Raw genomic sequence first — 24,821 nt, forward strand, 5'->3', positions numbered from 1 at the left:
CCAAAGGGTTTATCTGGTTGAAAGCTGGGATCCAACTGACAGAGCTGTTGTAAAGGCTGTGGTTCATTCACTAGGAAATGAAGCTTTTTGGCCACGGCTTGAAACGCTGGGGTTTGTTTTGTTAACAGTGCCCCGAATCATCTTCGTTTGTGGCTATTTTTGTATACCATGGAAAAGTCACTTCTTTCAACAAATTACATGATAAATTAGGAACAAGTTTCTTGAGAAACTCTCTGGAGCATGTTTTCCAGACAGCTATTCAGTCGTGCAGTTATTTTCTTAATCTGTTTGTAGAAGTCTGGCAACAGAATTCTTGTGATTACTTAATAATTTACGTTCTGCTTGTAACTAAAATTGGATTTTAATCCAGTATCGAAAGTTCAGTTCTCTTTCTGGGGTTTTTCTCCACTGTTGGCTCAGCAGTTCCCACATCTTACTTTCCAACGTGTTTTCGAGAATGCAGAGATAAATTGTGGTGGAAAACATCAGGACCAAATTTATGGAGGGGAATACTAAAATAGAATTCAATGTCACTTGAAAACACAGAGTCAAGATGTATGATTTTACAGATAGCTCGAGAATGGCTGTTTTGTTTCTAGAGAGTATCAATTATAAATGCTCAGAACAGGGTGATAGATGTTTTTTGGACTCCAGCAGTAGGACAAGGAAAAGCTCATAGTTGGAGTGCTGAGTATTATTGAAATTTTAACCCATTTAATTGAAAATAACTGGAGCAGGATTCCTGCCTGTCCCTGATCCTGGACAGGGCCACTCCAGTTCATGTTCTCCAGGAGTTCATGTGCTGTCACAGGTGATGCTGATAGCTCTTGAGAACTGGTCTGTCAGCTCAGGAAAATACATTTTTTTTTAAAATAAGTGCATTTTAGGAGTAATAAAACTCGTTTTTAAAGCAGGCATTTGAATTTTAATCCATCCTTTCATGCAGCTCAGGTGTGTGCAGTTCTGTTTGCCAGAAAACACAGTCATTCCGCCTCATCTTAGGCAGGACCTGATTGCATGGAAGAGAATCTCAGGAAAGGCCTTTGGAGCAACAGTGGATTTGAATGGCACTTGGAAGGTGCAGCTCTTCAGGAAGACAATATCCCTCCAAAATACTTTGTGATTTCTTTTCTGTTACGCTTTCAAAACTTCGTTTGAAAAGCTGTGTAACTTAGAAACCAGAAGATCAAAAATAGATTTGCCGTGCAGCGTGGAAGCTGAGGACCATGTTTGGCTGCAAAAACTCCCCAGATCTTAAAAGTACCGTTTTATTTAAATTGTCTGGTCCCAGGGATGTGCCTTGTTCTCTCCAGCCCGAAGAAACAAGTGTTTTACGATGCATAAAACCAGAATATCAATAAAGAATTGTTTATGGCTTCCTGTTTTTTTACGTTGTCCAACTTTAAAAAAAAAAAAAAGGAAAAAACCAGAAGAAAAAGTTCTTTTGGCCGAGGGTTGTGTTATTGTTTTCTAACAATGCTTGTGGATCACTGGGTGAGGAGGACCTTGGAGCTGGGAGGCCACTCTGAGTTACTGAGGCTCTGCCTGCCTGCAGAGGAATGGCCTCAAGAATGAAGATGGAGGAAGGATTGATTTCCTCAGATTGTGGAGCAGCAAGAAGGGAGAGAGAAATGACAACGTGTGCCCTTGTTCTGAAAGGGTGGGATTGTGTTAGGGTTGGATCTGGCAGTACTTGGAGCGATGTGTGGTGACAGGGCCGTGGAAATGTGGCCGTAGGGAATGTTTTTATCACTGTTTTTTGCACACCTCTGCAAAAAGCCTGCCAGGATCTGAGTGTGGTCTGCTCAGTTCAAACATAAAATGCTCAAAGCCCCTTTGCTGGAAATCCTTGTTTTCAAATCCAACCCCAAGTGGTGGCACTGATTTCTGGAGCGGGGCTGGTGGAATGGGCAGTGATCACATCCCGTGGCTCTCAACGTGTCAAATCCCAGTGAATGTGTTTTGGATCATTAGTTTGGGGTTTAGGGAGAGAAGTGTCTGGACCTGTACGGTTTATATGGGTTTGCATTCTCTTTGAGGTTCTGAAAATGTGCTCATCTCTCTCTCCTGGATGGTGGAGCCTGAGAATCGTGTCTGACCTTGCTCCATGGAACCATTCAACCATTGGGCTAATTATTTGGGTTGAAGGCATTGTTTGACTCCAGGTTTGTCCTCCCTGTTTCTCTCAGTGCTGCGGGGCAGGAGGAAGGACAGGGCCACGTTTGCTGGTACTGTAGGAAAATGAGGTCCTCTGTTGGTGTCCAACAGCCACCACGTGGGATGGGCCTCTGAATGGGAATATTCATATTCTGGCCACATCAGTGTGGGGAGTGTTGGAATAACCACGAGTGTCCATGATTTGGGTGCCCATCAGATCATGCTTAGGGGCCAAATCTCCAAATAAATCTGCACAAGCTCCTCGAAGACTAAACCAAGACCAGCCAATCTTGCTGCAATAAAAATGATCTGCTGTTCAGGGCCGAGCAGAGGGAGCTGCATCCCTGCGGATCTGTGTTTCCATGCAAATGCTCTGACGTCAGGACACGCTCGTTTCTTTGTGTGCACTGCAGTAAACGAGCTATGAGGAGACAGGGGCTGTCACATGGAACCTGTAACCACCCAGGGAAAGGGAAGTTTCGAGTCAGAGGGAAAGAAAAGGAAAATAAATGGAAGGAGCAAGAATTCTGACACAGTTTCCACCCCCCCCTCCCCTCCCCAACCTGTTCTGCCAGGAGTCTTCCAGACCTCGTGCAGCTTTGCACAGATATAATTTGTTTCTACTGAACCCTTGAAAGAAGCTTTTTAAATAGGTCAAATACAGTTTCCTTGCTTTACAGTTACATCTCTCTCGCGCTCTGTGGAACCATCAGCGGAGCTGACAGTGAACTCATCTGAATTCCTGCAACTGTGCGGTTGGGGGGGGTGCATTTCTGTGTGTGGCTCTGCTGTCTGTCAGCAATCAGTGTGGTGTTTTCACATGTGCTGGGGAAGGGAATAAATCCAGAAAATTTGGAGTAGTTTACTTTAAAACAATAACAGAGGATTTGCTTGGGCAGCTACAAATACAGTTTTTCTTGCTATTATTGCAGGCTGACGTTATTTTCTGTCTGAAGCTCATCATGAAGCACGTGGGGTTTTTTTCCCTTTTCTCTGCTTAGCCCTAAAGTGTTGTTTTACAGAGGCCTGAAATCCTTCTTCAAAATTAAATAATTTTTGCTTTTGTGTGCCCAGCTCTGGTGGCTGGAGTTGGATTCTGTAACTTAAGGAAGCAGAACTTTGCCTTCATCAAGGTTATTCCATGGTACTTCAACACTTGCCTTCAGAAATAATTGTTTGTCGATCTTTGTCTGCAAGTTTTCCTTTATTTGGGCAAAAGTTTGTTGATAATTTAGATTAAATGGCTTTGTAAATTAAGAGTTTGCCTGGTTAAAACTTTTGCTGGTTACATTTTTGATGTAACCACATAGTGGGCACAGTCCTGCATCTTCTCTTGCACAGTTTTGTCGCCAGTCAGGATGGAAAATAAACTGGAACTTTGATCAAGGATTGGAAAAAGGAAAAGTCTCCAAATGTCACGTGCCTTTGTCAGTGGGGATGACTTCCCACTTGGATGTTCTGAGCAGGGAAGGTGCCTTTTGACTGCAGTTTGCTCTGATTTTGGAGAGTGTCGAGGTGCTTTCTTGCCCTGAGCTCAACCAAACCTGTGTCACAGTTCTTAGCTTTGATAATCCCCTGGTGAGGGCCTGCAGGGTGATGGGGGTGCTGCACCTCCTTTGGCAAAGGCATTCCCAGCTTTCTGGTGTCCATGGCAACCTGTGGGAGAGGGAGCAGAGCCTGGCCCTGGACTGGAGAGCAAACAGGAATTGGGAATTTCTGAGGGAGAAAAGCGTTGAAGGTCTGAGAGGAGGGGGAAAGTGGACTGTCATAAATGGGGAAATAGCTTGATACATTTATGCCTCATGGAACATACTGAAATGACACCCCAAAACCATAACAAGATGTGGATGGAAATTACTGCCAGCTCTCCCATTTGTGGTGGTACACAGAGCAGATAATAATGTTCCCCTGCTGCTGTTGCTTCCATTAGCTCATACCAAACATTTGTGCCTCTCTTATTTTACATCCCTGGGTGTATATATTGCATAATCTCAAATCATGTTGATCTTCCTCTCTCCCTGTTCTCCCCTGAGTTCCTTATTTTATTCACTTCATGGACTTGGTTTTGAATGTGTTGCAGAAGGCACAAGGTCTCCAGAAGTTCCTGATTCAAAAATCACTTCATATGTGGAGAACGTGGTTTATAAATACTGCTTTGAAGTGATATATGTATTATAATTCTACTCCTGTGTTCTTCCCTTACCATCCCAGGGATATTTGCTGGTAGCCAGGGATGAAATGCTGGACCAGATGGATCTCTGGGCTCTCCTGTGTGGTTGATAATTCTGTGGTGTGATGGTGGGGGTACGTTTAGAGTACATGATGGGTTTGAAAAATGAAGCCCTGCACGAAGGAGAAAACAAATTCTAAGAGCCGGTTCGAGACACCCTTTGATTAGGTACGTTCAGGGGAGGCAACAGCCAGATTTTTGCAGAGCTAAATTTAATGTGTGATCGTAGCACGAGCTGAGAATCCTTTTCTTTTCAAGCAAGTGTGGCAGCTGACTTGAGCTGAATGTCCTCGGGAATTGAAGCTTGGAGTGCAGTGGATGTTTTTTGTGTGTGTGTTTCTTTGTTTTCTTTTAAACCACCCCAGTATAAATCCACGTGCCAGCTGTTGCTTGCCCTGGGAAGTATTGTTGGTTGTGTGGTGGTCGCTTCATCTGCTCTCCTTCAGCTGGTAAATCCTTCTCAGCAGCGCCTTGGGAGACATTTTTCAGGAAGCAAACAAAAGGGATGCAGTGCTGGTGCAGCTTTCAGGTGTTTTCCTCTCCAAACAGTGCCCAGTGCATGTCCTGGAGCCCAGTGGGCATCTCCCAGTGCTGCTTGGAGTTCAGATTTTCAAATTTCACCCAGCAGTGTTTCCGAACGGGGCTGGGGCGTTCTGGGCTGGTTTTCCACAGCAGCCCTTTGTTGCTGTCAGGTAAATAGAAGATGACATCCCTTCGTTTTGTGATATTCCTGCACCTCTGTGTGGTTTTTTTTTCTCTCCCAGGAACATCGAGGCTGTGTGCTGGGTGTAAATTGGATGTGTTGTGAAGTGCAGCCTGTGACTAATCGGCTCTCGCTGTCTCTGCTCGTTAAGTGACTGATGGTGATGTGGCCCGGAGGACACGGGGGGTGACACCCCTGTTAAAATATGCAGGGCTTGATCTCAGAAGGTGTTCTGGGTCGGAAAGTTAAAAAGGTTATCAGCCAGTACTGGGGTTTAGCCCTTTCTATGAGTGTTTGGTGGCAATAAGATGAATAAATTGCACCTATTTCATGTGTTTATGTCCTGATACACAGCAGCTCGTGTTCTGGAGGTGATTTATTTTAAATTGTTCTTCAGTTTTCTTCAACTGATGTTGCCCTGCAGTTCAAGCAGCGTGTTTGGAACATGGCTTAGCAATTTGTTTTTGCACTGAAGATGCATTTGAAGTTTGTTGGCTGTTCCAGTGTGATGGCTCTAAACAGTATAAAAAGGAACAGGTGCTGGACTGGTCCTGGGTATTGGCAGATTGTAATTTACAGGTTACTGTAGAGAGAGGAACTGTGTCAAAGTCTTAATTCTTCAGTGGTGTCTTGGTAGCCGTGAAATAGTTTTGTTGCAAAGCTGTTTTCTGTGGTCTCTTTTTAAGTGAGGAAATTCCCTGTTTCCTTCTCCCTCTTGTGTCCCAGTGAAACCCTAAATAATGTCTCACAAAATGAGATGTGATTTAGTTTTAGGAACAGAGAGTTGGTGTTCCCATGGCTTTGTTTCGTTATCTTTATGATAATTTTACGAGAGAAACAGGAAACGCAAAGTGTTTCTCTTTAAAGTTTCCTAAATTATTGAATGGGATTTACCAAAACTCGGGGGGTAAATGTTTGATGAGCATCACCCCTGTGACAGTTGTATTTTTAAGGCATCCAGTTGAAAGAGCATGGAATTACTGGTCATTTTAATTGTGTAGTTTGTAGGTGGAAAGCTGCAAACCAGTTGGAGTCTCTTTAATGGGAGCAGAGTCTGTAGTATAATCTTTTACTCATGAAAATACTTGATTTATCACTGAAATTCTATGATTCTCGTGTTTCATGGCCCTCCAGGTTTTTAATGGTGCTTCCCCTTTATTAATTTATCGATTCATTTTTTTCAATTCTTTTTTTTTTTTCAGGTGCTTATAAGAAGAAATAGGAACCGTTTCCCAAGCTGAAGACAGAGTAAAAGAAAACTGTATCATGTGTTAGGATACTGGAGAGGGACATTCCTTGGATTAGTACATTTCTGGATTGCAAAGCAAAAGAGAGAGGAGGCCAAAAATGGGGAGGAAGAAAATACAGATCACGAGAATAATGGATGAACGGAACAGGCAGGTGAGGAACAAGGATCTGCATGAACAAGTTCATCAGGAATCCCCCAAATTAATGGAAAGCTGGAATACATTCATCTTAATTCACTATTCTGAAGCTGAGCTTTCTCTCCATCTTATCTATCGATACCATTGCCAGAACGTGAATAAGAAATGTCTTATTTATGTTTTACAACTGTTGGAGGGAAAACTGTTCTTTATAAGGAATACCAGTCACCACTTTAAATCATATTTACTGTAAAACTGCTGCTCCTGTTGAAGTGGTACCCTGGGCTGTTCTCCCAGCAGACTGGAGGAGTGTTTGGGAACAGTCACCTCACTTGATCAGTTGGTTCTGGGAACATTTTCTACTGGAGCTGCCCTTGCCCCAACAGAGAGCTTGGGAAGTCCCAGAGGGTCGTGACTCCAGCAGCAGCATTGCCTCTTCACTTCCTGATTCCTAATTGAGATACCAAATAAATTTGAATTTTATATTGAAATTATATTAGAGGGATATCTGGAACCTCCCATTTTTAAGGAAAATTATCGTAGGAACGTGATCTTTAGGACAGTCCTGGTGGCCCAGAGCGAAGGCGTCTCCTGTCCAGTGACGGTCACAGGCAAATCCGTGTGGGCTGGAGATGCACATGTTACACCACTCTAATCCTCTTCCAGCTCCCAACTATTCTTAGCTCAGGGATTTCCTGAGCCCTGGATGTGGTTTCCGTATATTTAGTAACCATTAATGGATTTTTTTGTGTTTGTTTTCCCCACTCCCCCGCCAGGGAACTTGGTCAGTTCTCCTCTGAACCCTTAAACGTGGCAGCATTTACACCCTTTGTCCAGAATTTCTTACAGCTCTGTTACCTGTTGCTTCAAAAAACACCTTTTCGTTACCCTTTGTCTTGGTCCTGCCAGTTCCTCGGTTATCCCACACTCTGGTGTGGTAGAGCAGCAGTGACTCCCTGTATAGTCTGTCCACGTTCCTGTTGTTTGGTGAGCTCTGCCACCTTGGCTTATTTTCTCTTAAAATCAGGTTTTCAGGCTGAAGCCTTTTCTCTTTACTTGTTTTAATACAGAGTTTGTTCCACACCTCTTTCACCTTACCCCTGAACCTTCTGCAGTATTACTGTCATATTTTTGGTGCCCAAGTGGCCCAGAATTCAGGATCCCTAGAAAACATGGATTTATATAGTACCCCCATTCCTGCTCTTTGATTTGCCTTATTAACTTCTGAGCACCAGCTTCTGTTGGGGCAGCGTCCGAATTCCACGGGACTCTCTCACTGCTGACACATCAGCTCAGAGCCCTTTTGTTTTGTTTGTGAAATCAGGGTTGTTTTCCTCCCTGTATCACTTTAAAGCCATGTAAACGCTGAGAAGTCTAAATATAGCCAGAAAAGTATTATTGGAGTTTGGGAGCCAGCCAAGTATTGTGTTTGAACAGCTTTAATCACCCAGTGACTGTTGTGTTTGATGGAGATAAATGTCTCAAGTACACGTAGTAAAAGGGGATGAATTAATAACTTGGGTGCTTTTTGGGCTTTGCTCTGAAATTTAAGGGACACTGAAGAGGTGGAAACCGATCCCCCTCATCCCCTTTTTTAAACTTTTTTTTGTGTGAGTTGCACAACCTTTGTTTTGTTCAGCTCCAAATCCAAATATCGTTATATTCTACCATAACTTTGAGGTGTTTTTTTCTTTCTTTCAAGGGGATTTTTTCCCCCCCCTCATTGTTCAGACTGAGACAATGGAGAGGAAGAGAATCAATGCATTTGTGTCAAATTTTAGCCCACTTGTACCATTACTGTGACTGAAGCAAAATATGCAGATTAAATTATTAGCTTTGTTTCTGGCTGGTTTTTGGCCAACATCTTTTTGGGCTTTTTAATGACTAGGAAGAGGTTTGAGGCCATAACTTAAAAATTGAATTAGACTTGCCTTATGTTTTTTTTTTTTTTTTTCCCCTGTGGAAACTCAGAAATGCAAACATACTGCTTCTTGGTTTTAAAAGTTCTTGAGATTAATATTTTTTTTTTTAGTGGAATCTTATTTTTATGTGTCGAGGTACTGATGATCTCAAACCCAACAGGTGTCCCATGGTTTTGGTAACCACTCTATGGAGTTTTAACAGAATAAAACACCCTGATGCTTTGGGCATTTGGGAGATATTTGCTGTGAGATTTTTTTTCATTGACCCAGCTAAGGAGGGAATTGGGGGTGTGTTCAGGTGTGTCCTGTCAGGTTTTCTGAGGCACAGGGAGCTGGTCAGGGGGGTCACACTCATGGACGTGCATGTGATGTCCTGTTGGGGTGTTTATTATCATGTTTAGGGCTTTTTGTTGGAAAACATAAGTAGAAGGAGACAGAATAAGTTCATGTCATTTATGTGGGAAGGGAAACTGCTGTTTTGTCAGAAGCATCTTCTTTCTGAGGGACTGTATGTGAGCTCAAAACAGAATATATAGACCATTACTCCAGGGGATTACAATTGTCAGGAGACTGTCATTGTATTATTAATTAAGCAGCCTTATCTGCTTGAATGAGCTGTAGGACATTTATCTTCATTAAGCTGAAGAGAATCCAGTGCAGTAAATTAGATATCAAAGGAGCTCAGTCTTGCTGCCTTTGCTGTCTCCTCCTCACCCGTTTTATTTTGCTCAGGAATATTAAAACAGTGCTAAGAAATTCACTGACCTGCAATAAAGAGCCATGGTTTTGGTTTTGGTGCGATCCTAAACAGCAAGGAAAAAAAAAAACCAAAAAACAACAACTTGCAGAACTAATTTAGCTTTTTTTTTTTTCTTTTTTTTCTTTTGAGTTCTAAAATGAAAATGGAATTTAAAATAATCCACGTGCATTAAACACACACACATGTTGTTTGTGGTGCCTTTTTCCTGGCAGACGCTGAGCAGTGGTACCTCTCTGTGCCTGTGTTCAGTGTCCCTGTGTCACATGCACTGGTACTTTTATAGCCTTAACTGGGGTCTTGTGAAGGGAATAATTTTTTAAACCTTTTATTTTTCCGTAATCAGTGGTAACTTCTATAACTGTTTCCTCCTTCCCTGATGGGCAAATGCTCCTTTGTGATGGTCTCTAATGGATTTATTCCCCCCCCCCCCCCCAGCAGTTCTAACAGGACAGAACAATTGTTTTCATGACGTTTCCAGGTGGCAGAAAATAAGTCAGAAGTGTAAGTGAATCTGATTAGATGACTCAATAGCAACAAAATAAGAATATTTGTTAACTCAGCATAGTTAGAAATCATATATCATAGTAACAGTGTTACTTCCTTTGATGGTGCTGTTTTCCTCAATTTTATTAGAAAATACGGAAGAAAATACTGTGATACCTGGAAATTTGTTGAAGAGAAGGAAATAACAGGCAGATATAACTCTCCTTGGTGGTTGTTTACCAGTGGAAAAATTAGGAGGTTGTGACTATTTAGCTCAGTCTAATACAGACCTCTGGGCCCTAAAAGGGACACCAGATTTTACAGTCAGCTCTTCTGTTCAGCTTGTGCCCATGAAGGCAGGAATAAATAGCGCAGGCTCAAAATTCCCTGACTTACCATCCCTCAGACCCTTTGCCACGTGTTGTGCACAACAAACAAACCTTTCTTCTTTCCCTCCCCAGGTCACCTTTACCAAGAGGAAGTTTGGGTTAATGAAGAAGGCCTACGAGCTGAGTGTACTGTGTGACTGTGAAATAGCACTCATCATTTTTAACAGCTCTAACAAACTCTTTCAATATGCCAGCACTGACATGGACAAAGTGCTACTAAAATACACAGAGTACAACGAGCCCCACGAAAGCAGAACCAACTCAGACATCGTTGAGGTAACAATTTGAAAAGACACGTCACTCTTTTATCTCCTTAAGTCCTTCAAATGCAGAGCAATGCAGACTGATTTTAACATCTTTTAACCAGATGTTCTCGAGTTATTAAATCCTTTGTGATAAAATGTGCACTGCTGCTTTTAGCCTGGTTTCTCTGAGGCACTAAGTTGTCTTTCCAGCCGTGTTGTTTTCCCATCTGCCCTCCACCCCCTGCCAGTTTCTGGGAAGCGTGTTCGGTTCCGATCGCATTTGGCAGTGGAAATAGAGGTGTGAAAGATGGTTGTTCCTCTTGGGGGTGGGAGGAGGAGGAGAGCTGTTCAGGGTTTTAATTGGGGGGAAAAAAAAATAAAAATCAATTGGATGGAGAATAAGGTCAAAAAAAAAAAAAAACCACCCCAAAAACTCAACCAAACAAAAAAAGAGAATCTGTGGAACACACAAAATGAAATGTGTCCACTCACTCTTTATGTGAGTGAAACCAGCAGCAGAGCGACTGCAGTTTCTGCAGTAATAGAATGGCATGAATATATTTACTCAAAGGTATTGGTTTCATCTACTTTTATAATGCTCGTGCTTTAAATAGAAACTCTTTTCAGTACATAATTTCTAAATTAGGTGCAGTGGAATTCAAGGATTTTCTTGGCAATTGGAGCCTTGATGTACTGTAGCTGCATTTCAGATCAGTCGTGTCTCCAGCAGTCCTGTAAATAGACCAAAACAGGTGGCTGACTTAAGGGTTTCATTTAAATTCTGAACTTGTCTTCAGAACAAATGCCTTGCTTTTTAGGAATGATTTTGGAATAATGATTAGCCTTGTATAGCTGAAGAGCCTATTGCCAAGGGATCAGAGCACAGGGATGATACTTGCTGATCTTGTAAACGAGTCTTCAAGCAAGAATCAGATTGACAAAACTGAGATACACACAAATGCCTTATTTCTGCCTGAGAAGATTCTCTGCTAATTTGTCAGCTGTCTTTTGTGATCAGAAAAAAAAAAAACCCTCCCCAACTTCTGTCTTCAGCCCTGAGTTCTAAGAGAGGGATGATACAAAGCCAGGAAGAGTTGAAGGCTTATTACTGAGTTACTGGATTAGCATAAATAAGGGATGGCCACTGCAGAGGAGGGGGAAACCTGATAATTTCAGGATGAGCTTTTGATTGTGCCAGAACTGTGTTTGAGACAGGGGTGAAAGCCAGGCTGAGTCTTGTTCTGCATCCAAGGCCTCTTGGTGTTCTGACTCGTGGTAAAAGTGCTTCTCCACACCACGAGGATTGAGGGCTCTTTCAAAGTAACTCTGCACAGGGACTGCCTGGGTTTTTTTGGGTTCTTTCAGTTGGAGGGGTTTTTTCCCCATGGCAGTGCCCGTGTGCTCTGGGGGAACGTGCAGGGACTCATCTGCAGATTCTTCCTGCCTTTCCTCAGTGGATTTTCTGTTGCACTGGTGTGGCATTTGGGACTTCACTCCCATTCCTCAAACATAGTGTAATTCAGGAGCGCATCTTCCTGTCTCTTCAGATTAGCCCTGTGTGCTCTTTGGTCTGGCTGTGAAATGTTTCTGGGTTTTTTGTTTATTTTTCTTTCTGGATTGCTGGGTGCTTGTTGTGTGGCAGAGGCTGAGTTACACCCCCAGCAGTTTGGAAACACGCTGGAAGGGTGGTGTAAAATGGCTTCTCCTTATTGTACTCCTGTAGAAATTCTATTTTAACAAATGAAAATGACAAGAAAAGAAACAAGCCTGAAATCTGTCAAATCGGAAGAAGCAATAATGAGTTACAGCTGATGTCTAGATATTAGTGAAGAGTTTAGTTATTCCCTTTCCTCCTTGGACGTGACAAGTGGCATTTATTGTGGTGTGGGCTCCCCGTGGCACTGGGGTGGCCCCACTGTGGTCCTGGCTGGGTCTGCAGGAAAGCTGAGGAGCCACAGAGCCCAGGAGCCGTGGAAGGGAAGGAACAGATCTGCTGTTCCTTATTTTCGGTGCAATGTTGTGGATGATTAAGTGAAATCGATGAGACAACTTCCCCTCAGAGTTGTCTCCTGCTCAGCTTTGGCAGAGGAATTGCTTTTAGATGCCCAGAGCTTGGTGTCTTCTGTCGCTGCTGGAATGTTTGGGAAAACATAGTGGGAGGGAGAGCACTGGCATCTTAAATGAGTGCTGGGAATTTTTTTGATGCGTGCCCTTATGTCTCTCACTGTACATGTTACTGGAGATGTGAATGCTCTGTTGCTGTCCTAGACTTGTGTGTATTTATTGGTCCCATTTTTAATTTCTGTTGATGTTTCCTCGCCCTCCTTTTCCCCCCACTCAATTTATAAGCACTCGACCCATCAATAAAATGTTGGTTGGTTTGAGAACCACCGACTGGTTTGGGTTGGAAAGGACTTAAAGCTCATCTCTTCCCAACCCCTGCCATGGGCAGGGACACTTCCACTGGGCCAGGGGGCTCAAAACCCCTCCAGCCTGACCCAACCCAACCTCATTTCTTGACCTATTTCATGCCATGGGTTTTTTCATTGGAATTTTTTCCCTTTGGTAGCTCCCTGGTACCCAATGACTGCTGTGGGTGTAAGGAAGGTGGTTTTTAGGCCATCTTGGCAGAGTCAGACTTTCGAATGGCTGGAATTGGAAGTTTGAAGTTTTATTTTAGTGTAATGTTAGTTTTCTAATGTCAGTAGAGTACTTGGGAATACACCATTCCCTGCCATTTGGTACATTAAGGGAGAAGATCCTGTGACAGATGGCCTGGAATTTGTGTGGCATTTTGAGCTGGATCTCAACCTCTGTGATCTTTGATTTTTTAAATTTTTTTATTAGATTGGTTTGTGCATCCCTCTGGAATATGGGAGGTGAACGCAACTGATACTGGGGAGGACTGTTCTTAGGATTGTAAAAGGCGTTTACTCCAGAGGTGAATAGTGGAATGTTTTCTTTAAGCCTCATGAAAGGGGGAAAAAAAAAAGTATCTTTTCCACAGGTTAGATGGATCTTGTAGGAATATTGAGAAAAAAAAAGCCCACCTGAGATTTTTCAGTCAGTGTGTGCTTTGAATTCCTGAAATCCCAGCACTGTGTATTTAGCTTTACAAACCCACCCTGGCACAGTTGCAGGTTGTTGCACTGAAGAATTTGAAGGGCTTGCTGTAGGTGGTAAAGCATTTTGATGCTTTAATATTCATGGATTTTTTTTTTTTTAAATTTTTTTTCTCTAACAGATTATTCTTGACAAGTAATTATTTTTTCCTGAAAAAGGTAGCAGTTCTGCAGAGCAAAATGGGAATAGTTTCAGGTTTTATCAGGATTCTGCATCTGGGTGGTCAACAGAATGTTTTAATGTGTAAAAGACAGTTGAGACCTTGAGTGTTCATCATTTTTAAATCCAGAGGGAATACAGGGAGATGAACAGACGCTTTCTTTAGTGCAGGGTGTGTTCAGATTATTACACCTTCTGTACAAGGTATCACTTCCATTTTGGCTCCCTCCACCCTTCATGAGACTCCCGAGAAAGCAGCAGTTGCTCAGCCATTCCCTCTCTTCCAGCCTCACTTTTCCTGGGAGTCAAGGCCTGGAGATGACTCTTCTTGCCTGTCCAGCTCAGCTGTTTCTCTCTTTGCCCTATTTTGTTGTTTTGATGTTCCCTGAGTGCTGCAGCAAGACAGGGTGGATTTGCCCTCCCCGTGGCCCTGGTGGGTTGTGCTTGTGCCATCCCATCACCTCATCAGCCTGCAGTGAGTTGATTTTTTTGGGAACCTGTCTAAAATGTGACCTACTTTTCCAGTTGGCATCTGTGCCCAGGAGAATTCCGGGTGGGTGTCAGTTAATGAGCCTCCTCTGTGCTCTGCAGCGGGATGGTGTTTGCAGGGTGGTGTAATGTGCTGAATAAGGCTGAGCTTATACCCCAAATATTGACAGCTGGCCTTGAAACAGGCAGCGAACTAAAACTATAAAGGAAACCTCTCCTAAACTATATTATTGTTTGCAAACATGCTCAGGACAGCAAGTGGTTTGGGTGCTCATATTAAATATCTTACCCCAGGAAATGAGTGTGGAGAGGGGGAACATCAGAGATGGCTCGGTGCGAGGGTGGTGCTGCCACAGCTTAGGCAGAAAGCAGCTGGATCAGAATGCAAAAAAGGGCATTTTCGTCTCCACCTTGTCAGAAAACCTTAACCAAGAGGTGTTCCAGGAGCGGCCCCTGCTCCTCAGTCCCAGCCTGTGCCAGGGCTGGGCTCGGGGCTGGGGTGAGCGGGGCGAGCTCAGCTGCACGTGCAGAGCCCGCGGCGGGGAGGAGCAGATGCATCTCCCCAGCCAGATGGAGCATATGCCAGGAGACAAGTGTGACAGTGTGGGGAGCATAAACACAAAAGTTGGTGTTGAAACACTGTGTTTATAAACCAAAAGCTCTCTGGGTGTTTTTTTTTTTTTTTTTTATTCCAGGCCTGGAATAACCAACATGTGTGTTTTGAACTGTTATTGGTGGAGGTGGTTTTTTTTGGTTGGTTCATTGCTTCTTTTAGTTGAAATTTGGGTGGGTTTCCTATGAAATGGAAGATCTGGGAGTTGTATCTAAATATATACGTGGATTAGATGAGAAAGACCTTCAGTTAATTGATCTTCCTTCCTTGGTGGGTACCTGGTGTATCCCATCTAGATGTGGATTTGACAAGCAAGTTTGGCTTCCATATTTTGCTATTCAAAGCTAAAAATTAGGGTGGGGAAATTGGGCCAAATTCTTCAAAAATGCTTATTTCTTTGAAATGCTTCAGAAGACAATTACATGGAAAGCTTTTAACTGTGTTTTAAAAGGCAAGAGAATGCCCAGCAACCGGCTTTGGCTGAAGATGAAAACTGATGCTGAATGTGGGTGACTAAAACCTGCAAATTTACATGAAATGCCAGCACAGTTTTATAGAACTGAGATGGTGCTGTGAGGTGGGACCAGGAATGCTGATGGTTAAACACACACTGGAGATTGCAGGCAGGTTGGCAGTGCTGATCCATGAACATTGTTTGGCATTCCTTCCTATTTGCTGGGTGGAGAACTGCCAGAAAAGTGGGCAAGACTTAATGGGAGGAAAGAAAGGAAAAAGCAAAAAGCTTTTGGGCTGATGGGAGGACATGTGTTAGTGGGAATATTATGTGTTTTGTGTTGTTCAAACCACTTGATTTGGTCTCCAGTCACTGTGGGAATAAGTGTTACACATGGAAAAGAAGGAGGAAGCTTCGAAATGTTCTCAGTGAAGTGAGGAAAGGACTTGGTAATCTGCTCATGATGCTCAGAAAGTGTAGGCATTATTGGGCTTGATTTGCTAAATGATTATGTAAATGTAATTATACTGCATATAACATTTCAGATAGCTTGAGGTGGCACACAAATGCCTCTGAGACGTTTTAAGGAGGTGATTGAGGAGGATTTATGGATGGTTAAGGACTAAAATCTCTTTGAGCTTACCTTAAAAAGAGAGAAGATACTTGAAAACTGAAGTGGTCTGGAATATGAGTCATCAAAAGCTCATATATATATATATATATATATGTGTATACACACACACACACACACATATTTTTATATATCTGTGTATAGTAGTTTGAATCTATTTTTTTTCTAGTAGAAATGTTTACTATAAACCTGACTTGTCACCAGGTTATGCTTTGGGGTTTGAGTTCCCACTCCTGGTTTAGGAAGAAGCAGCTCCCTTGAGAAATGAAAATGTGGTCAGGGTGGCAGATGTGTATTTTGAGCGCAGTGACAGGAGGCACTCGTTGTGTGTTTTGTGCTGAGCAGAACAGTTACCACTCCTCGTGGTGTCTGGGCCTTATTTCTGCCCCTCCTTTTGAATTTGGGAGATTCCATTCAACACTTAATCCCCAAAGTAATTTGGGAATATTGTTCTGCTTTAAAATGATTCTGTTAATTCTCTGCCCGTGCTGAAATTGCCTTGGACATGCTGGTGACTAATGTTGACGTGTCCTTTTATTTATTTATTTTGAAATGACAGATTGTTGGTGACTTGAAGCGAGCTGACAGTGCTAGAAAGTTTTTGTTCCTAGTAAATGTCATTGTGCATTCCTTCATTGCTGAGACATAAAGAATTGCCAGGAGTAGGATGGACTTTGATTTTTTTTTTTTTATTTATTTTTTAAATCTCTTTGGCTTACCTGCAAATACTCTAAAGCTGCACTTCCCTTGAATCTAAACCAGTGATTAAATTTGGTGTTTTAGGGTTAAGAATGCAACATTTCTTCTGCTTCTTATAACAGTGCTGGTGTCTTAAATTTACTGTGCTCTGCTGGTATTCTGAATTTTGATGAATTCCAGATTTAGTCACAGCTTAAAGCACACAGATACCTGAGGTTTGTCTAGAATGCAGCTTTTTATGGAACTTTCTCCTGCTGATAGTGATTGTGCTTGGCTGGTGTGTTAACCCCAGTAATTCTGGGTAGCTGCAGCTCAGGTGGCTCTCTCTGTCCTGTGCCTTTCCAGCTGGGATTATTGTCCAGCTGGGAGCTGAAATGTGCTGTGGTGCTCTCATTTTTAATGACTTCATCCCTGGGGTGAGGGGTGGACATCCTTGGGATCCCAGATCCATGTCAAATACTGGCAGAGGGCCTCTCAGTGGTACCTGTCTCCCAAAAACTCTGCCCTACAGCAGGCAGTGCTTCTCCTCTGTTATGAAACCCTGCATTCATTTCCCAGCTGTGCTGGTGATGTTTTCCCAAGTGATGCTGCCCAGAGTTTGGAGATCGTTTTTATGTCTGAAATCAGGGCAGACACACTGAGTCCGGTTCTCACACCCACCAGGACTCAGGGCTGGATTTAGCTGCTCTGGGGACGTTGTGTTAAGTAGGATTGAAAATTGACTCCAAGAAAATCTGTAACAGCTCAGAGCTTGTTAGTGCTGGAGTTCATGCAGGCAGCCACACAAAGGCAGAATTATTGTATGAACGAGTTCCTCCAGCTGTGCTGGTCTCGTGTGTTCTGCAGCCCTTGTGTTGCTGCAGGATTTGGTGCTTTTGAAATCCTGTATTGACAGAAAAAGTGTATTTTTACTGTGCAATTTCCAAGCAAAGACCGAGGCATCTGTTTAATCAAGAGTGAGTGACTTTACACAAGCTGTGCCTGGAAAGAATAGACCCAGAACAAAGCACCTCCTGCAACTGCAGTGACACAAAGGGCTGTTCTTTCTCACCAGAGCCTTGATGTCAGTGGAGAGTTGATGTAAGCCCAGCTTTTGACTTCCAGGCTGGTGGGTTTGGGAGTCTCCTCTCCCAGGGAGGAACCACCTTGCAAAGAAGGGACAGCAGAGGTGCTGCTGCTTCATCATCTGCTCATCCCTGTCAGGAGGAGGGACAGGGTCATCCCAGCATCTTTGCAGGCTCCATCTCTCTCGAAGTTTTTGATCCTTTGCTTTCAGATGACGTTTGGGCCTTAAACTGATGGTGCTTGTGCTCAGGTAGTGTGTGCTTGGTTCATGGCCAGGCTTTTACTGCAGGTGGACCTCGAAGGACACACACCTTTGAATCTCCCATATCATGTCATACATCACAGCACATCTTGTCATTCTTGTTCTTCCCATACCTCTGAACCAAGACACATGCAGTGCATTTTGTGACTTGGTAGGGAAACTTATTTCACCTTATCAATGTCCTATTGTGTAACATTTCATGTTGGATCTTACGCATCTGTAGTTCAGAGTGTGGAATGCCAGTCAAGGTAGTTAAATTGGCACTTAATTAAAATTATGTTTTACTGGAAATATTTATCAGATATAGAATCATAGAATCATAGAATAGATTGGGTTGGAAAAGACTTCCAAGATCATCAAGTCCAATAACTTCAGTACGAAGTGAATAATATATTTTTAATGAAAAACTCTGAAATTTATTGGGAAATCTGGTGAAGACCTTTCAGATCAAAGCTGTTGCACATTGTCCCTCTATAACCGTAACAAACTGATGCCATTTAAAGCCCTGCTCTTTCCTGCAAATAACTTACAATTCAGTCCTTGCTGACTGCAGGAAAAAGACAAATAATCAATCATGCCAGAGCAGTTCTTTGTCCCATTTTGACACGACTTACACATAATAAAGCTTACTCGTGTTTCACTCATTCCACAGCCTTTTCTCTCTGTCTCCAGGTCCCACCTTTGATTTCCCACCCCATTTTTGTTAAATCAGAACACCCTCCAAAGAGGTGCTTTGGCTTTTGAATAATCCACTCCCAGTGAAGGTTATGCAAGGGAAAAAAACCAAACATGCAGTGTGTTTGACACACAGCTGGGAAGTTCAGTACTCAAACCAGGAATTGTGACACACTTGTTAGAGCTTTGTGCCTCCAAGCCCTGTGCTCTTAATTATTTTAATTTAGGAAAAATAGAGCTGTATCTGTTGGACCCTCTCTCCTTATTTCCTGCTGCACACGCTGATCTCAGCTGGGCTTCCCAGGTACTGCTCTCAGCTGTCCTACTCAACTTGCTCATTTTTGGGGTGTTTTTTTGTGGAAAAGATGGCAGTTCTGTACAATGTCATCAGTAATTGAAGCTTGTGCTTCCCATCTTCTTGCATGTGAATCGTATTTTAACAATGGAATAAATCCTTAAAATCCACTGAACCTTCCTCTGGGAATGGCTTGCGTTGTAATATTTTGATAACACTCAGTTATCTTGAGCACCGAGACTTTGAAATAGCTTCTGTTATCCTTTCCAGTTTGAAAGCTGTAAAGAACAACTCAGGACAAGAAATATTTGCAATTACAACCCTGCATAGGCAGGTGGACCAAAAAGAACCCCCCGTTCTTTTTATATCACAGAATTGTAATTGCAGTTTAGATTTTTTCTTTTTTTTTTTTTTTTTCCCTTGGCAAGCTACGAGTAGGAGATAATATTTTTTTTTTCCTAAAGAACTTCTAAAAGATTATGAAGGATATTATGCAGATGGATTGCTGCACTTGGAAACTTTTCATGTTCCATATGGCTTATCTGCAGTGCACTGGTGCTGAAAGGAGGCCTTTAGTCGGCTACTGCTGCTGCTGCTTTGTGATTTAACCATTGCAGGCACATGGAGATCTGTTTATGGGAGGATTTGTATGTATAGATATGTTATCACTTGGATTAGGACTGAAAAAATAGCATTTATATACCATAAAATATCTCTTTGAACACGTTTTGCTCCGTTTTGCCATTGATTTTGTTTGTTGCAAACTGCATTCCCTGAAAGGACTGCAAAATATATTTGATTTGTGTACTGAGGAACAGTTTCTGCTTCCTTAAGGTGAATGTCAGTATATTTTGCCCTTGATTTTTACCAAAAAGATTGAAGAAAGATCAACCTAAAGCGGCAGTTTAGGATTGGCTGATGGGAAAGCCTTGTTGGTGGTACCAGGTCAAATGGAAACCTGCTCAGGGCTATCAGGCTGAATAATCTCCTGAGTCAGACAGAAAGTGAAACAGGCAAATGCAGCAGAGATTGGACTTTGAGAGCCTGACTTTGCTGTCACTGTGGAAACAGCAGTGTCAGTGCTAATGGGTTACTAATCATTGTAAATCTCAAGGAGTCCATTTGGGACCCAGCAAAAGCCTCTTTGTGGCTCGGCTTTAGAAGGTCCCCAGTTCACAATTCCCCCAAAACCCCAGATCCAAGCACAGCTGCCCTTCCCATCCCTGCTAGTGCAGGGCACTGTGCAGCGTTCTGGGGTTGGAAAGAAGAGTGGATTTTATAGCCCATAAAATCCTAATTGTTTGGTAATTGCTGGTGGATGATCTCGTTCGCTGCTCCGGGCTAGAACTGGAGCTTCGTGCCACGGCACGTCTGCAGAACCTCGGGCATGTGTGATTTTAGGGAAAGGAGAGTCTGAATCCTGAGTGCCATCTTTATCATCTCGGGGAGGAATTTGACAGCTCCCTCTCATGTTTGGCAGGCCAGGGATACATGTTAAAATTTGCCAGATGCTGGAAGGGCTCCAACAGTTGAAACGAGACGGTGTCTTTTCTGAGAGTGGTTTAGAACAGGGACACTGATAAAATTGCAAATCAGGAACGTTTTTCAGCTGTAAATGCTGATTACCTTCACCTAAAACTGAACAGAGAGCATGGCTTATAGGGCTCTTTGTGTTTTATGACCTAGTGTTAAGGCAGGCTTATAATTTTTTTGGAATAAGTAATTAATCCCAAACCTCCTGTTTTCCCTGACAAACTATCATATTTGCCCCAAAATATAATAACTGTAGCAAACTTATAGTGCAGCACTCAGAATTTTTGACATCCAGATGTTTTTTGCCTAATACCCATCACTTGCTTTTTAAATATCGCTGCTAATTGAGCACAGGTATGGAAAATGTTGTTTAAGTGAGCTGAAGGCAGGGTATGTCAATTGTTCAGATTTTCTGTAGTGAGCATTACTGGGGCTGGGGAGCTGCCAGGAAGGCTGGGGAGACCTTGTTCTTTAAGAAGTTAAGCTCTCCAAGTTGCTTAGCTCATGGAAATGTCTGTCATAATCTAATTTGGCCTCCCCTGCGTTTCAGGGAAGTTTTGAAAGGCGGGCACCGCTCCTTGCCTGGGCTGGGCTGGGCTCGCTGTGTTTGGGGCTATAATTAGAAGGTGAAACTCGAACTGATAGCAAAATGGAACTGAAAATGTGTCAGGGATCCTGAAAGGAGCAGGAGCAGGATCAGGGCTAAACTTAAGTCGCCTCCCAACCCAGAGGACAGGAAAACAGCTCCATGAGGCAGCTTGCAGATGCTTCAGTGGTTGGAGCTGGGAATATTAGTAGAGCCTGAGGAAAATGTATCGAGTTTGTAAACATTACATAAAACAATCCACAGCATCTGAGAGTGGAAAGAGAAATTTCAGCCTGCAGAGACAGTGCTGAGCTTCAAACACAAAACATTGTTACTGAGTTGATTTATCTGGATTTTCTCTGGCTGTTCCCCTTTGATGTTTTGTGCTGTGCTTGGGATTCACTCCTGCTTTGATTTTAGGCAGGGGTAAATTCATTGTGCCCAGCACGGCAGGGTCAAACACCGGCTTTGCAGAGCCACGTTGTTACTGTAGGGAAAAGAACCAGAAAAGAACGAGGCTTCTGAAGCCAAACTGACCTGCAGGAAGTTTAAAAACTAAAAATAGCCTTTGGTGACTAAGAATACTCCTCAAATACTTGAATATGTTTTATACATAATAGGGGAGACATGCCTGCATCTCCAGGATGAGACACTGGGGCATTGTTCAGGCTGAGGAAAGTGGAATATTTTGTGCTACAAAAGAAGAAAAACCCAGCTTGGTTTTGGGCTCAGCTTTTCGGCAGTAACATGTGCCGGGAAGCAAATAATAAAGCAATTGTCGTGGTTTCAGCAGGAGTTTCTGCTGTGTGTGAAGTGATTGATACTGAGGTACTGCGAGTGAAATCTGGTTTACTGTCACTGCTGTGCCTGCCCTTCGTTTGGTGAATATCTCGGAAAAAAAGGTGTGGCTTTTCATGTGGGATGTGATTTATCAGAGAGGACAGGCCATTCCTTCTGCCTCCCCTGGTGCTCAGCCCGCACCTTGGAAAACCACTTATTCCTGCTACAGCTGGATACAAACCCAGCAAAAAAATGAGCTAAATAAAGAATGACCAAGGAGAATTTGCTGTCATTTTAGTGAAGAAAGAAATACTCTTCATTAGAGCATCAGGAAATTGTAATTGTTAATCCTTCTGATGTCTGTGGTGTAGGTGCCTCCTGGAGCAGCAGTAATATTTGGTAGGACCTTTACTTTAGGCCTGAGGAATACTTACACTTTGAAAAATTACAGTATTTAAAAAGGTTTTACCCCAAATTTGTGCTGCTTCACAGCTTTTCCGTGCTCTGACTGCAGGAGCAGAAGCAGCCACAGGATTTAAGTGAAAGGTTTGCCTTTTCCAAGGGAAATCACTTCTCGTCTCAATCTTAGTCAAATTTTGGACATGGTTTTCCTGATGATTTTGGGACGAAACACCAGCAAAAATCCCGTTTGGCCAGCTGCAGTAGTGAGTGCAAAAATAGAGCTGTTAACATGATCCATGGGAGCTCTGACAGCAGCAACCATTTCCTTTTTGTGTAACATTACCAGAAACCCAACACTCAGTGTTTTGACTGACCTGACGCTTTTTTGCACATGAGGTCACCCCTCGTTCTTGCTTTAAGGCAGAAAAATATTGTTTCCTGATGTGACAGTGAGCACAGTCAGGTTCCCTGCAGCTCTGCCAGAGCCCAGATCACCGGGATCAGAAAGCTCCAAGTCCCTGGATCTCAGAGCACAGAACAGGCCCACTGTGCCTGTTGATCATGAGCGCCGTGTCCTTTGTGATGCAGCCCGGGGGCTGTGATGGGAGCACAGCTGGGGGCTGTCCTTCATCCCTGGCAGCAGTGATCCATCAACCTGTGTGTGTTGGTTCCGAGTTCCTGGCTCCCAGAGCTGCCCCTGCCTGGATCCCCCGGGATCCCGTGGGAACAAGCCCAGGGAAGGTGGTGACTTGGGCTCAGCAAGCTCAAGGCTCCTGCACTGCACGTGTCTCTGTGGGATTCTGGGGAAGGAAGCTCATGCTAATCACGCTCTGATGGTTGGATATCGTCTTGGCTTCCTCCTGGATCAAGCAATAAATGGCTTTGTTGTATTTTTACACTCTTGGGTATCTGTGTTACTGCTTTCAGTAAAATTTATGTTGGACTGTAGAGAGAAGCCAATTATTCCTTTCTGTTGTTGTTTTGCAAGAGGCCCTTCTTCTGTTCATGATTCTGGCATGATTCTTTTCTTAAATTAACAGAATGCAGTGCAATTAAAAAGTACTTTGCATATGTGTGGGGAAGTTCAGGAAAATATTACCATGTGCTTGACTGCAATATTTAAACCCATCATAGCCAGTCCAGCCTTTCTCATACACTGTTTTCTAAGCTCTGCCATTCAAATCAAAATAAATCAACGTTAAACTAATAGTTATAATATTCATGTGGTTCAGTTTTACAGAGTGGAACAAAAGCAGTTAAAGCTTCAGGGTCGCTCTGCAGTACCAAGATGACCTCACCTGTCTAGAACTTCGTGACAGAACTGCATTGCTGTATTTGCTCCATTCTTTTGAAGAAGGTTTCACACTTGCCTTGGCTCTTCATAAATACTTGAAATTGTTTTCTGACTGAAATCAGTCCTTTTCCCTCCTCAGTGTAAGTTAGTGCAGTCCAAGATCAAAGCTGCACAATCTCAGTTACTAGGGCACAATGCAGTGCATTGGCAAACATGTTGGAACGATTTCCAGTGATTTTGGCTAAGTCTTAGAGGAAGGGGAAAGTAATAGAGATGAACTGAAAGGGCTGCACATTCCCTTAGATGATCTGGAAAACAAGCCTTCGCACCAGAAGGTAACTGCAGTGAGCATCCAATAGCAAAACTTGGAATTTAATCTTCTTTCCCCCTCTTGCTGTTGTAAGAAAATTAATGCCCCATATTTAGTAGCCTCAACTGTAAAAACTCTTGGTTCTATTCTAAACAAACCTGTGTAGGAATAAGACTCTCCTCACATTACACAAATTTGGTCTCACCAACTGGCATTTTATTTCTCAGAGTCGGTAAAATTTCAGCCTCCACAGCAATACCTTGGGAACAGCTCAGAGAGGCGACTTATTTACATTATTTGGAGAAATAACAGATTTTCAGCGCGGGAGAATCTGGAGGGCGGGGTCAGCCCTGGTCGGTGGCTTTCCTGGGTCCCGGCAGAGCGATTCCCAGCAGTGTGTCCCTGCTTGTTTTCCCTGGAGCAGGGCCTGTTATCTGTGAGAACCCGCTCTGGGCTGGCTCGCGTCCGCCTCGCCTGCCCGTGTGAACAGATTCCAGCATTCCCTGCCCCGCAGCTGGAATGTTTTACTATTGTGTTACCGGGCGCTGATAAAACTTCGCAGGCTTTTTATGGTCAGGTCCTCAAAGTGGCACTTGGTGTTTGGGTGATAAGGAGACAGAGCTTTGGCGATCAGGCCCGGCGTGATTATCTGTCACGCTGAGCTTGGCTTAAATCCCTGCACAATGACAGGAACCCCATCTGGAGTGACGCTTTCCAGAGCCCCAAACGGGAGATACTGAGGCATTTTCCTTCCTCATGAGTCAAAGCAGAATTAACCCCATTGTTAGTGAAAATAAAAAACCCTGCAGTGGCCAAGAGGAAGGAGGTATTTTTTGTGTTTAAATCTCTTCCTTTTTGCTCAGCGTGGAGTGTAATTTTCGGGCAGATCCGGGGGGACGAATTGCCACCGTTACACCTGAAAGCTTTCACTGGATTGCTTTGGACTGTGGAAAGGAGCTCTAAAGAAACTTCTGTGTGCAAGACTTAAATTGCTTTAAGGTGTTTATCAAAGGAGGAGAAGTAACAGAGTGTGGAGTTCTTTGTGGCGACTGAATCCAGCCGGTAATCGCGTCCCGGGTAAAGACATTTGGATTCTATTTCCGGAGTCCCGTGGGCTGCAGGGGTTAAGTGTAATCCAGATTATACAGTGTTAACATTTTCCCTGCTGATACCCAAG

At 43.2% G+C, this 24,821-nt stretch overlaps 1 protein-coding gene across 5 annotated transcripts in view; it reads left to right on the forward strand.

Annotated features, from left to right (window-relative positions):
* The first annotated feature begins 6,296 nt into the window (after positions 1-6,296).
* The window catches only part of MEF2A (myocyte enhancer factor 2A), a 42,119-nt gene continuing 23,594 nt past the window's right edge, over positions 6,297-24,821 (forward strand). For all 5 annotated transcript variants that reach the window (XM_027904268.1, XM_027904265.1, XM_027904267.1 and 2 more), the window contains exons 1-2: positions 6,297-6,491; positions 10,102-10,305. In XM_027904268.1, coding sequence (XP_027760069.1) covers positions 6,438-6,491; positions 10,102-10,305 — 258 coding nt within the window. In that variant the 5' untranslated portion in view covers positions 6,297-6,437. The remainder of the gene's footprint in view (positions 6,492-10,101; positions 10,306-24,821) is intronic.

This window comes from Empidonax traillii, unplaced genomic scaffold (genome assembly GCF_003031625.1).
Source record: "Empidonax traillii isolate 1590-97213 ecotype Southwest subspecies unplaced genomic scaffold, ASM303162v1 scaffold1030:size276291, whole genome shotgun sequence".
Lineage (NCBI taxonomy): Eukaryota > Metazoa > Chordata > Aves > Passeriformes > Tyrannidae > Empidonax > Empidonax traillii.